At 34.4% G+C, this 14,709-nt stretch overlaps 1 protein-coding gene across 5 annotated transcripts in view; it reads right to left on the minus strand.

The window, feature by feature from the left end:
- The window catches only part of SLC66A2 (solute carrier family 66 member 2), a 134,795-nt gene that overhangs the window by 42,856 nt on the left and 77,230 nt on the right, over positions 1 to 14,709 (minus strand). The window contains exon 6 of one of the 5 annotated variants that reach the window (XM_031946747.1): positions 5,125 to 7,168. The exons of the other annotated variants lie outside the window; for them this stretch is intronic. Within the exon in view, the coding sequence (XP_031802607.1) occupies positions 7,075 to 7,168 (94 nt within the window). The 3' untranslated portion in view covers positions 5,125 to 7,074. Of the gene's footprint in view, positions 1 to 5,124; positions 7,169 to 14,709 lie in introns of those variants that run through there. 5 annotated transcript variants of the gene reach the window in all.

Consider the following 14,709-nt stretch of genomic DNA (forward strand, 5'->3'; position numbering starts at 1 on the left):
ATAAGCATTAGAGAAAAAAAAAGGACTCCAACTCACTAATTAAAGAAATGTTAATTAAAGCAACTCTGAAGTTTAATCTCACAGTCACCAGACTGGCAAAGATGACCAAAAAAGAGGAAAATTACAAATGCTAGAGTGGAAAAGGAAAATAGGCACATTAACGTACTATTGATAGAGCTGAGAATCAATCTAGCTTTTCTAAAAAGCAATCTGGAACAATGCTCAAAAAAGTTACTATAATGTGCATGCCTTTGACTTATATAACTTCTAGGACCACACCAGAAAGCAATCAAAAAAAGAAGAAAAGGATCTATATGTATAAAAAGTATTTATAAAAGCTATTTTTGTGTTGGCAAAGAACTTGAAACTGGGGGCAAGAGATGTGCTCGAGAAATACCCATCAATTGGGGAATGGATGAATAAATTATGGTATATTAATGTAATGGAATATTAAAATGCCCTAAGAAATGCTAGAAAATCTGTATGATTTGATGTAGAATGAAATAAGCAAAACAATAATCTACACTATAACTGTATATAATTTCCTGTAAAGAGGAAAGCTCAGAAAAGACTTACAAACTCTGATAAAAACTCAATGACTAATCATCACTGCAGAGGACCAATGATACTACCTGCTTCCTTATAAGAGAATGCTGTTGAGTTTTTTTTTGTTTTTTTTTCAAATGTATTCAATTCTATAATTCCATTTGGGGTTTTCCAGGCAAAGATACTGGAGTGTTCTTCTCCAGCTAATTTTATAGGAAACTGAGGCAAAAAAGATTAAACGACTTGCCCAAGGCCACCCAGCTAGTAAGTGTCTGAGGCCAACTAAACTCAGGAAGATGAGTCTTCCTGACTCCAGACTGGGCAGTCTATCCACTGCACCACCTAGCTGTCTGACAAGAAAAGAAATAGATTAAATATGCAAAATGGGAAACATGTTTTTGGATCTGGCCAGTGTAAGATTTGTTTTGCTTAACTATGAATATGTGTTATAAGGTTTTGTTTTTCTCCATTTTTCCTTGTAGGAGAAGAAGGCGGAGGAAGGTAAAATAAGTGCTTGTTCATTGAAAAATAAAAAATAAAGGATTGTCAGCCCTTGACTTCCGTGAAGGTTCTTCAATAAGATCTAATTTTAATGTCTCTACATGGTCTTAAAGGAAACCTTAAATGTGTTCCTGTCTCACTGTATTGTATTAGTGAAATATAAATTGGCAGTTATTTATAAATTATAATATTTTCCTCTCATCTTTCCTACCTGATCCCTGCAAAATAATTGTCATACATTCTTTAAACTAATGCAGAATAAAGGCTGAATGCAAATAATCTTGTAGAATTTGCTTATAAAATTTATTTCATTAATTATTAGTAGGAACTTACAAATCCTCAATTTTCATTTCACTGATTCAGAAAGCTCCAATTACTTAATTTTTTAAAAAAAATGAAATGCATAAATAACCTATAGCTTTTGAAATTCTCAAGAGTGATGGTTTAAGCACATCATGTGCAAAACACAGAAAGCACAATGTTCTAAACAAAGGAGAGGCTTAATAATCAATCAACAAGTATTTATTAAGCATCTGTAAGGCACCATGCTAAGCACTGAGGATGCAAATACCAAGAATGAACAATACTTGCTGTTAAGGAGCATTTTATTAAGGGAGACAAGAAGTGACTGTTTAAGTGCATATAAAATAGAATGAATACATGTTAATAAAGGTAGTCAGGGAAGGAAGGCATTATCAGTAGGAAGATAGCAAAGACTTCATGTAAAAGCTAGTTTGTTGATGGAATGGAAGCTGAACTTCCTAGTAGTTTAATCAAAGAGCAACACACAACTACTAAAAATTATGTCTGTTTATTTAGAATAAGAAAAGATCTTTTCAAACTATGTGTTTTAATAACAAGTTCCTGGTAGCATTTTCAACATTTTAATGATTTATTATTTCAACAATACTTGAGGTCAACATTCTTTCTAGGTTGAATTTTAATGTCTTCTCAAAGTTGTGTTTAGGTTTTAGAGGGCAAGAAATACTTCCTTGATGTCACCTTTCACGCATCTCATAACATCTAGTCAAGGTTCTGTTTTCAGGACTATATTCATATGGTCACATTTTAAGAAAACTATATGTATAATGTATATCAAACTACTTGGTGTTTCAGGGAGAGAATATAAAGCTCAAAATCTTAAAAAACAAAATGTTAACAACTGTTTTAACATGTAATTGGAAAATAAAAAAAATGTTAAGTAAAATATTTTTAAAAAAAGAAAATGATTTATGACTACCTACAAATTAAGAACCAGAACTCAAAACTTCAAAGATTTCTCAAAAATACCTTAATGAGCCAGCAATCCAGGAATCTATTGGCCTGGTTTAAGTATCACAAATTGTGTTGACAGTAAAATCATGGCAGTAAGAGAAATAACAAAAACAAATAAAAGTGGTTTGCATTTTTAAAAACCAAATGACACCAAGAGAATTTTATTCAAGGCAAGATTCTCCCCTGAAATATTTAAGACTTTGCAGAAGTCATGAATCAGTAACTCAGGCTAATATAGTACTTTCCATCCCAATTTTACAGAAGAACCAAGACTTATATGGCTCAATCATAGTGACACAGCTAATTTGGCAGTTCTACTTCCAAATTTCAGTTCTCAGCACAATGGCCTCCCAATAAGGAATAAGTTCAAGCATATTCAACTCTTTACAATTCAAAACACATCCAGGAAAAACAATGAAAGTTATTAGGCTAGGAAACCAAAAGGTAACAGAGACCACATACATACAGTATTTAAAGATCTTAGAATATAAGTGAAATGAGCAGAACCAGATCATTATACACTTCAACAACAATACTATATGATGATCAATTCTGATGAACGTGGCTATCTTCAACAATAAGAGGATCCAAATCAGTTCCAATTGATTTGTAATGAACAGAACCAGCTACACTCAGAGAAAGAACACTGGGAAATGAGTATGAACCACAACATAACATTTCCACTCTTTCTGTTACTGTTTGCTTGAATTTTTGTTTTTTCTTCTCAGGTTAATTTTGCCTTCTTTCTAAATCCAATATTTCCTGTGCAACAAGATAACTGTATAAATATGTATACATATATTGTATTTAACATATACTTTAACATATTTAACATGTATGGGACGACCAGCCATCTGGAGGAGATTAGGGGGAAGGAGGGGAAAAGCTGGAACAGGTTTTGCAAGGGTCATTGTTGAAAAATTACCCATGCATATGTTTTGTATATAAAAAGCTATAAAAAAAAAAAAAAAAGATCTTGGCATAATTGAGACCAGCTGTTAATTTCATTTAAGTTCATTTCCTCACTTAACTTCCTCCCAAGCCTAATCTTTCTAATAATTTCCACTGTCACTCATTCAGACTGGAGACTGTTTCATATGCTGACATTTAGAATCCTCTTCCCTTCTCTTCCTTTTCAAAGACAGAGAAAGCATTTAAACATTTGCATTTATGTGCTAAAGTACCACCAGGTTTTAGCAGACCTCAAAAGCTACTTAAGAACTTCATGTGACATCATTCCAATTCCCATTACTAGCTTTCCCACCTTCACTTCAGCTAGAAGATGGTTTCTTTTAAATGGCAAATATTATAGGAAATAAATGCTTCATGCCATATGAAAGCCAACATTCCCGCTAGCATTAGATAGATGATGCCACAGTACCTTCAAGGCCACAAACTATTAACTACTAATGTCCAGGCCAACTTCAAGGAAAGTGAAGAAAAGTCAAAGCAATAAGGATGATCTCATTTAAACCTCTATAATCTCATGGTTTGTCAGAGTTAAAATGAATGCTTTCCATTGTTCCAAGCAAACAGAATTTGGAATTGTCCATCTGAAAGATCAGATTGTGGGTTACTGTCTCACATCCTGCAAGATAATCGATAATTGGACTCAGAAGGATGAGCTATAATTAAATTCAAATCTCACCACTGCTATCTAATTTTTTGAACCAGAGAATATTAAAATTGATAATCCCCTGTAAATAAAGTTGCAAACCCTTCAAAATAAAGGAAAATATGCTTTGTTAAATTAGGAGTAATTTCATATTCATAGGGCTTGATGGAGAAGGTCCAGGAGAAAAAAATAATAGGTAGCTAATATGACTAAGTGAAAATTTTCTTAGTATAAAGTTTAAACATTTCTAATTCATTCACTTAACAGATATTTTATGGTTGCCTATACTCTACCATACAAGGCACAAGATTAGGTATATCTTCTTTTAATGATGACATTTGTAGTAACCCAAACCTCTGAGGGAAAAGGTCATAGCCTATCACACACTCAATAAAACACACTTTTCATTTAGTCTTTAGCATCCCACTAGAATGTGCTAGCTAAAAGAAATTACAAGGCCAAAGGGTCACTCCTCCAGAGCCACAACCCATATTCTAGTGCTTTAAATGAACACCAATTATTATAAACAGTTACAACTATAGTCAATTAAATCTCTTCTGTCCTAGTTTGGCTTCTACAATTATTATACTTCTCCCCGAAATTAATTAGAATCCAGTTAGTATGATCATGGTCCCAATTTTTGGTGAGCCTCATAGGATGGTACCCCACCAAATGTAAACAAAAATTCTTACATATCTAGACCTAAGATTATTAAAATCTCTGATATAATTAAGTCAGAGTAACCATGGGGAATCAGTAAAGTACTGCTTTATTTCATTCAGTCCAGATAATAATACTGTTCTGGTCACTCCTTTTGCAATCCAGAAAAAATATTTCTCCCTTGGGTTGCTGTGGCCAAGTCATTAAAAGTAATGGTTCTGAAGACTTATTTATTACTGATTTTTTTTTTAAGCACAGAAAAACTGTGAACAATTGTTATTAAACTAATTAGCCTTTCAAGAAGAAGTGATAGATAGTGACAATACCCAGATGCCTCAAGGGAGACATAAATGGTTTACTTTATTCTCCCCCTCCCTTCTGGCATTCTTTACCATCAGTTCCTTTCGTTAGTTCTCTCTCCATTCAACAAGTCTATCCTTTCCTTTTTTTCTTTCCTCCCTTCCATTTTAACCAACCATAATATAAAATAATACTATAAAAACGAATCGGTATTGTTTTTATTTTTAATAGATAACATTTACATGACACTTTAAGGTTTGTCAAGTTCACTTGATTTTCACAACAATCAGCCCTAAGATATATATCCCACAAGTATTATTTGCCATATTTTACAGACTAAGAAGACGAGGCCATTTCCAAAGGGCAAGGACATGAATATTTACTATCAAGTAAGCACTGTCTCTTTGTGTCTAAATAAAAAGTTCAGTCTATTAGGATCTGGTGCAAAAGGTTTTTTATAATCTGTCTGCCACTGCCTTCTTGGAAGTTCCTCTGACCTGCAGTTTGCATTGGCACACACAGAAACCTAGGAAAGGCAAAAATTATGCCCTTGATCTTTTGTCATAAGTAAATGTATGTTTAATTTATAGGCCAGAAAAACTGAGTCAATTCAGATTTCTCTCTCTGTCCTCTAAATTTATGGTCATATCCTCTACATCACACTCAAATGTTCACTATTTACCATATTTATTGCATTTGCTAAATGTGTTTGTACTGAAGGTTTTTATTAATTAAAAACTGGTGAACTTTAACATTTAACTATTCTACATAAAATAGCCTATAACAAGTTAGATTATCATGAATATCTCAATTGGTTCCTGCATGTCAAGAGGAGGAAAAAGAACTCTATTCCTCACTCCCGAGGAGTTAGAGGTATACAGCCAAAACATTTTTAAAAGAGTAAAACATAAAAAGATGATAAATTTCAAGAGTAATTTGTTAGTAAACAAGTGTTTTTATTGCCAAGGGAATCAGACTACTTACAATTTAGTCTTTTCCTCCACAGGGTTTCTGATACAAGAAGACATTCAGCACAGAAAAGATAACAAAGGAAAGTCATTTCCTAGTAAAATGGCCAACATATTACTGAATTTTGTGGGGATTAGAAGAGGCTACTTCAATGGCTACTAGTTGAAACTATACTGCGAAAGAAAATGCAATATAATATCCTGACAAAGGATTTTCCAGCCTATACTGAAAACCTAGAATGAGAGAGAAGCTACTATCTGTAAGGGCAGCCCATTTCATTTTTTTGGATAATTCTAATTGTTGAGAATGTTTTCTCCCCCTAAAATCAAGCCCAAAGTTGTCACTGTGCAACTTTGCTGTGCTGTTCATCTCTTCTGATGCCTACAAGATAGCCTTTCCAATATTTGAAGGTAGTTATTTTCCCCCATAAATCTTTTCTTTTCCAGTCTTAATATTCTTAGTTCCTCCACTTTTAAGACATGGACCCACAACAGACTCAATATTTTTCTACGTTAGGTATCTTTACATTTAGAGCAATACAACCAATATTTTGTTTGGACAATAAAACCTTTACTCATAAGTAGGAGGAAGACAATAAAAACTTTTACTCATAAATTCCCCAGAGAACTACATAACACATAAGAGGTAAATATGAAAAAAGAAAACTTTCAAAGGATATAACATTCATAAGTAAAGAAGGGAATATATATAATTTGCTATAGAAGGAATATAGTTTGCTCAAAAAATTAAGTGATACACATTGATTCTAAAGCACTCATACTCTGTATCTCAGCATTGAGTAACAACAGGAAAAACAATTGCTCTTGAATTCTATTTGCAAAGATTTTATTCTATTGATGACACCAAATTTCTCATTAACAGGGATATTCACTTAAAAGAATTATATAACATATACAAAGATCATAAAAAGTAGAGGTGAGCCAGACTGGACATTTTATCTAAAGATTTATCTTTAGCCATCACTTAACTACATACCACTCAAGTTTCTGGGAAAACAAAATCAAAGTATTACTAAACAATCATTTAAAATTTTAAAGCTTACAACTGTGGAGGTGGTCATTACATAAATGGAAATAAGTGCTTTTCTCATGAAGCTCAATTTTGTTTAGGAGTTAAAAGACTTCACACCCCAGTGGCCCCCAGGGGGGCCAATTCTGCTATTCATTACTTCATCTTCAGTAATTTGTTCACTTCAGAAGTGTCTTTCCTTGGACCCAATCCCAATCCTTGCCAAAAGCATCTTCCAAGTTTTCTCCAAAGTTGAAGTTCCAGGAGATAGAACTAGAAAAAGTGGAGCTTCTTTAAGAAAGTTCTTCACTGGAAAATGAGTATAGACCACAAAATAGCATTTCCATTATTTCTGTTACTGTTTGCTTGCATTTTTATTTTTTCTTCTCAGGTTCTAAATCCAATTTTTCTTGTGCAGTAAGATAACAGTATAAATATGTATATCATATTTATATCATATTTAACATAAACTTTAACATATTTAACATGTATGAGACTACCTGCCATCTAGGGGAGGGGGTGGAGGGAAGAAGGGGAAAAGTTGAAACAGAAGTTTTTGTAAGGGTCAATGCTGAAAAATTACCCATGCATATGTTTTGTATATAAAAAGCTATAATAAATAAATAAATAGATGGAATTTCTGAAGATTTAAAAAAAAAAAAGTTCTTATTGATCAGTGATGGGCTCAGCATGAAGTCTAAAGAATGCTAGATTTGAAATCAAATCCTGATTCTGCCACTTATTTCATGTGTGATTCTGAATAAATCACTTAGCCTTTCTGTGTTGCAGTTTTCTCATTTGTAACAAAAATTAAGTAGGGAGGGCAGTGGGAGAAACACTTTGAACCTCCCTTCCAGTTCTGAATTTATTACTACTAAGAAAACAGAATAGGCTACTTTTCAAAATAATAAGCTCTTTAACAACTAAAATATATTTTCCAGAGATGTTAGAGAGAAGAAGACTCATCATATAAGGCACTGAAATGATTTCTAAAATCCATTCCAAAAAGATTTTATGATTCTGTCTAAATAGGTTTATCTTGTAAGAATTATTAGGTGTCATACTACCCTTCACATCTTATCTCACAACTCCCACCTGTGGGTAAAACATTGTCCACTCACTTCTATACTTTATCTAAGTTTAGACACTAGTCCATGCTAGGACTTTTTCCCCTGGCAGAACAAGATGCTCAAATAGTAATGTGATACAGCCTTTGTTGAAAGTTTTGCCACACAAACTCATGCAGAACTTCAGAATTGGCAACAAAGTGAACTTGAGCAAACTTACTTCAGTTTCCTTATATGTCCCTACTTTCTTCATAAAGATGCTTTGAGAAGCAAATGAAATAACAAAAAAGCACTTTAAAAATCTCTATAACAAAGGGATGGTAATGGTAATGAAACTTACAAAAAAAATCAAATTTCTTCATTCTATTTTGAGATTCCTTCAATACATATAGCCCCAATAACTTAAGACAACTCACAAAAACATAATTACCAGTGCCTGAGTTGATACTTCACCTCTACCCACTCTTTTTGAACACAAGTATTCTTTGTTTTCTAAGAACTGCTGGGAAAAAATGATCTGGAAAGATGCTGTATTCTGAATAGAAGAATAAATGTACAGATTTAACATGTGGTGAGAAATAAATGAAGGAGATTTGTTCCATAAACACATTTCAAGTTCTAAATCAGATAAAAAGGCAATGTTCAGAACACAAACCATTTATAACTTGGTGACTAATGTATAAATTAAGAAACTTTAGGCAAAGGACTGGTGAATACAAGTTAAGTGTCAGCAACTCCAAGTTTTCTCAATCAAGTACAAGGGTTACCTGGATCATAAAATAATCCGAATATGCAAAAGAAGTACAAATTACTATCTACTATCACCATGCCTGGAAAATGTGTGTCTTAGTATTTCATTGTGAATGAATAGAAGCAACATAGAGGTCTAGTTCAGGCTCTGTCACTAGAGTATAAGTAAAGTGGGGCAACCAAGGTTTTGTTTCAGGGTGCTGAAATTTAGAGGTCCCTGAAAGAATTTACATCTCTTCAACAGTGCAAAAACAAATTAGCTTTTCGACTTCTTCTTCCTCTTTTTCTTCTTCTTCTTCTTCTTTTTTTTTGTTTTTGTTTTTGTTTTTGCTGAGGCAATAGGGGTTAAGTGACTTGCCCAAGATTACACAGCTAGGAAATGTTAAGTGTCTGAGGTCACATTTGAACTCGGGTTCTCCTGACTTCAGGGCTGGTGCTCTATCCACTGCGCCACCTAGCTGCCCCAGTTTATTAACTTCTTAACAAGAATAATTGGAAAAAATCTTTACATGTGACTGGAAAAAAAATTAGTATTGTTTAAATTTTTAAATTCATTTTGAAACTAAATACCAAAAATGTCAAAATTAAAGACCAAAAAAAAGAGAGAATATTTTGTTGTACACAGCACAACATAAGAGAATTCAATATAAAATTCCCATTTCGCACAATTTACTTTTTTTTTTTTTTGGAAAAAAACTAATTAATACTATACATCATTTTTAAAGCTTAAAAAAAGAGTAATTAGTTAGAAATTTCCAGTTAGCAAGGGCTTCTTCTCCCCTGCTCACCCAAACTCCTTACTCTCTTCAAACCTTCTCTATATACTCTATCTCTGTGTCTCCTACCTTCTTATAAAAATCTTATTTTGATTTAAAGGAGCTATTCCTACTATTTGCCAAAGTTGCATTTTGTGAAAATTTGAAAAAAGCATCTATCTTGTCATTAGAAATTAGAACTAAAGGCATGTGCAGCAAATGCTCAGAGTCACAATTCTTCTATAAAATGAAGATATTGGGCCTGATTATCTCCCAGTTCTAACATTTTATAATTCATTCTACCTATAACCAAGATGCAAACACATATGAGCCTAGGAACTGCCAAATCTAAAGTGAAATAAATATCAAACAGACAAATGCTTGCTAATGAGCAGTCTTTCTGTTTTTTGGAAGTACAATGCTTCTCCTGAAGCCTGATGTCTCCTTTGCCACTTAAATGGAAAAGGCATGCTATGGTGACTCCCACCAAGGTATGCAATTGGTTTTCATTTTCAAAACAAGTAAAACGTCTTTGGAGAATTTAGCAAAGGGAAACGGGGAGCTCTTTATCTCAGTTTCGGTATCTCATGTAACTCAGTCTCATCCACATTTCTTAACTGATACCTAAGAACCTCCTAGGCAAAGCCTTGGCAACAGAAAAAAAAAGAGATATGAAAGGACTTTACCATACCTTATCAGCTGAGCTAAAAGCATCAATCAGATTTAAATAAGCTTCACAATCTGCTTAAGTAATGGTGAACACAATTAATTTTGTTTCTTAATGCTATTTGCATTCTTTCAGTATCTTCATCTTTGTTTTGTAACCTTTTCCACAAGAAAGGAGATGAACAGGGTAAGTTAGAATTCCACTATATATAAACCTAGGAGACTCGTGAGGCCCTCCCTTTAAATTATGACAGTTGCTCTCAAAGGCAAAGCATGTATCTCTTCAAAAAGAATTAAATTAAACAGAATTAAATGCCCCACAGAAGTAAATTAATCTCTTATTTCCCTTCTCCTCGTTTCTCCCTCTCTTTCAGTTTCTCTCTCCAAGTCTCTCTCCACTCTACCCACGCTTAACCTGCATTAGAAATAACAGGTGATGTGTATCTTAGAAACTAATACAAAATAAAGCATGCTAAGTAATATGAGAGGAATACAAAAAGTTACTAAAATATTTTCAATTTAAAGGTCAGGGAAAATTAGGAAAACATGGAGAAAGTGTCATTCAAACTAGTTTTAAAGGAAAGATATGATTTCAAAAGGTATGGGGAAGAAGGCATTCCAGGTTTAAGGAGTTGTGTGAACAAATGCAGAGAGGCAAAAACTTGAAATGTGTCTAAAAAACTGAATATAATCTGGTTTATCTATAACAAATTATAACAACTAATATTTTTGGCACCTACCATATGCTAATATATTTATATTTTGTATTATATATAATATTTTATAGTATTTATTTATATATTATAATACTTATTTATTATATCATTTGATCCTAACAACAACCCTAGTAGGGAGGTTCTATTATTATCCCAATTTTACAGATGAAGACATTAAGTCACTTATCCAGGGTCACACAGCTACTAAGTGTCTGAGGCAGGATTTAATTCTTCCCAACTCTATTCTCTGTAACACTCTAAAAAGATAGTAGTATGAGAAGCCTGAAAAGTAAAAATGAAAAAAGCGACTATAAACAACCTTAAATGCCAAGATAGAAAGATTATATTTTATTTGGTAAGAAAGTGTGAATAAGGAAGATTCTGGGAAGATGGAAGAGTAGGTCAATAAATTTTAATTTCTTCAGATTTCCCCCAAGAACATAACAAACTTGAGCCTCAAGGCCAACAGAGAACCGTGAAAAATCAAGATTTGGGGCAGAACAGAGGTCCTCCCTGCTCAATTCCAGAAAATCTTAAATCCTCAGGGCAGGGATTAACTATGTGAAGCATAAACACCTCCAAGCTAGCTTCTCAGAAATAGCAAGGGCATCTCTGGGACTCTTCAAGGAGTCAGGTTCTTTGTCTGGGAAAACTGAGGAAACTTGGGCTGCTTAGGAACCAGCACATCCTGTGAATGAAGTGGGTGGACAGGGACCCAGCTGGCTATGGGCACTTGCAGGTAAGTGGAATCTTGATTTGGGGTTTGGGGTCAGAGGGGAGAGTTCAAGTGAAGCTAAAGGCACTATCATCCTCCCCCACTCCCCCCACCCACATACCCCACAATGAGAAGTGCTCAAGATGCCAGAAAGATTCCAATCTTTGATTCCCAACCCCCCCCCCCCCCCCCAGTTAATGTAAATTACCCTTTGACTCACAAATCCTAGTCCCTTCGAATTCCAATAGAAGATCCGGACCTGTCCCAGCCCCACCCGGATCTGAGCCAACTTTGGGGCTACACCCCAAAGCCCCTCGAGCTAAGTCTCTGACTTAAAAGGGCCACTCTGGGAAGTATTGAGAATGATCTGACTCTAAAAAGCAAAACCACCTAGGAAAAGCTAAAAATACTAATTATGTCATACAAATGAGATGCAGACGAAGAATAGACACAGAGACATTAGAAGGGGAGGGAAGAGTTGTAGACCTGAAAACCTACTTACATTGTAAATGGGTTAAATAGGTAACATATACCAAGAAGAGTAGAGTGAAGCAGATTGTGGCCCTTTTAAGAAACTGCATTTGTGATTTCTTTCAGATTGATTTGTGATTCCTTTCAGATTACTCCCAGTCCCTCCGGGCTGATGCATTATCAGTTCAGGAAGCCAGGAACTTTGATTCACAAATCCTGGTCAAAAGAATCCCTTTGAATTCCAATAGGAGATCTGGGCTTGTCCCAGCCCCCATTGGATCTGAGCCAATTTTGACTCCACCCACGGCCTTAGCTAATCTCTCATTATAAAAAGAGCCAAACTAAAATCCTCTCTTTGCAGAGGTTCCAAACATGGTAGTGATACCATGCTTGGCTTCCTAAGGAACCTCTGCCCACTGGAATACTCTTTTCCAATGCCTTCTCTTTACCCTCACCTATTTCCTTAACCAGACTTTATGCTTCCAATCCTCATAATAAACCTCTTTTATCAATCTAGGTTTTCGGATCTGTAAATTCCTTTACAGAGAACTTCTTGCACTGCCAGAAGGGGGTTCCTCAAAACTCCCTACCATTGTGCCAAATCCCAAGGGGGTGCAGGGGAGCCAAACCCACCCTGAACCCTGAACTTGCCACTAGATCTCATCCCTGACCACCAGAAACCCTAATTTCATTTGGGTTCCCCAAATCTAAACCTCATCATTTGGTAAATCCGATGGGGGCTGGGACAAGCCTAAACTGATAATGCATTCGCCAGGAGGGGCTAGAAGTAAATCTGAAAGGAATCACAAATGCAGTTTTTCTTAAAGGGACCACAACCTACTTCGATAGTACCCTCCAAAATCTATAAAAAATATAAAGGGAGAGAGATGGACAGAGGGGGAAGCAAAGAGTGGGGAAAGAAGACATAAAGGGATCAATAAGTGGGGAGACTTTAAGTTATAACAGCAAGGCAAGTTAAGGAGCATAATTAAAGCAGAAGAGTTAGTAGGGATAGGGAAAAAGATATACACAAATTCTCACAACAAAGATAAGGAGTAGAATTAATTAGGAAAAAAAAAAGTACGGCTAGTAATCATCAATCTTAGACAAAGTCAAACTTAAGATTCAATCAAGAGAAAAACTACATTTGTCAACCATACTAATATTGTTTTAGATGCATGTCTACATGATTAAATGCGTGTGCACACGAGTGTGTTTCTGAGTATAGATATGTATGCATATAGATATATGTATGTGTGAGTGGGTCTGTGAGTGTGTACAAATGCTTATGTATATAAGTATGTGTACATATGTATATGTATATATATGCTTAACTATAGCCTGCTTAGGGGAAATGAGGGAGTGGGAAAAGGGAGGAAAAAGAATAAAGTAAAAAAGTATGGAGTAGAGAACAAAAAAAACAACCTACAAGGAAGCAAAGAAAAGATGGACACTAGTGAATATAATTTCTTCTACAATGATATGTTTTCTTGAATTGATACTTTATTGTTATATATTTTGAATCTTCCCTGATGTTTGGCTGGGCATAACAATGTTCTGTTTTGTTTTCCTTTTCTACTTTTTTTTTTCCCTTGTTTTAAATCAAAAAAATGGGATACTCTCTGATATTTGTGTTTTTCAGTAATATAGAGCTGGTGCTCTATCCACTAAACCAACTAGGAAGGTTTTGAACAAAAGAATGGCATAAGGTCTTTATTTCCTTTGGTAGTTAGTATTCAGTTATGCCTCTAGGAATCTGATATTTATATATCTCCATATATACTATATTCCTAGGTAGAATATAAGCTTCTAGATGGCAGAGACTCCTTGGTTTTTACGGCTGTTTCCCCAAGGCTTAACATAACTTGAATATAGCAAAAGCTTATGAAATATTAAACAATCCAATTAGTAGCAATTTTTCTTTAAATTAAAGATTAATATAATAGTATGAAAGTCAGGAGAAGAAAGGAAGAAAAATGAAAACCAATTAAAAAACTACAGCAATAGTCCAAATGATGACAAGAGTCTGTCCTGTTAGTAAAAAAGACAACAGAAAGATACTGCAGATGTAGAATTGATAAAGCTTGGCAACTGACTGCATGTGAGGAAGATTAATCAAACTTTTGAGTACAAGTAAACTAACAGAAACAGAGAAGTTAAGAGTAAGGATAGGTTGAATATTTTCACATACATACATACATACATACACACACAACACACACACACACACACGAAGCTCAAGGATAAAATCAGTATTGCAACTATAAATTCAAAAGTCTTTTCATTGACGCCATCATTGAAGCCTTAGGAATGGATAAAATTGCATGGAGAAAGTTTAGCAAGAGACAATTAAGGACAAAATCTTTGGAAAATTCTACTATAAGGGGAAGAAGGACAGAGAGCTAAAGAAAGTAACACACAAAGAGAAGGACTTGTCCACTACATTTCTTTTTAAAACTTCTGATGCACTAGAGAAAGGAAAAGAGAATAGGAGACAAGACAGTATCTAAGTGGCCAAAAAATTATTTCAATCTTTTTGTGATAGCTAGAATTTCTTCATTGTGGGTTCTCCTTCCACAAATACTAATCATAGTCATTTTATGTTAGTAATTAACTTTCAAGAGTTGATAAGACCTAAAACTTATCATCCCTGTAACTAAGCTGGGAATAAAAT

Source organism: Sarcophilus harrisii, chromosome 1, assembly GCF_902635505.1.
Source record: "Sarcophilus harrisii chromosome 1, mSarHar1.11, whole genome shotgun sequence".
Lineage (NCBI taxonomy): Eukaryota > Metazoa > Chordata > Mammalia > Dasyuromorphia > Dasyuridae > Sarcophilus > Sarcophilus harrisii.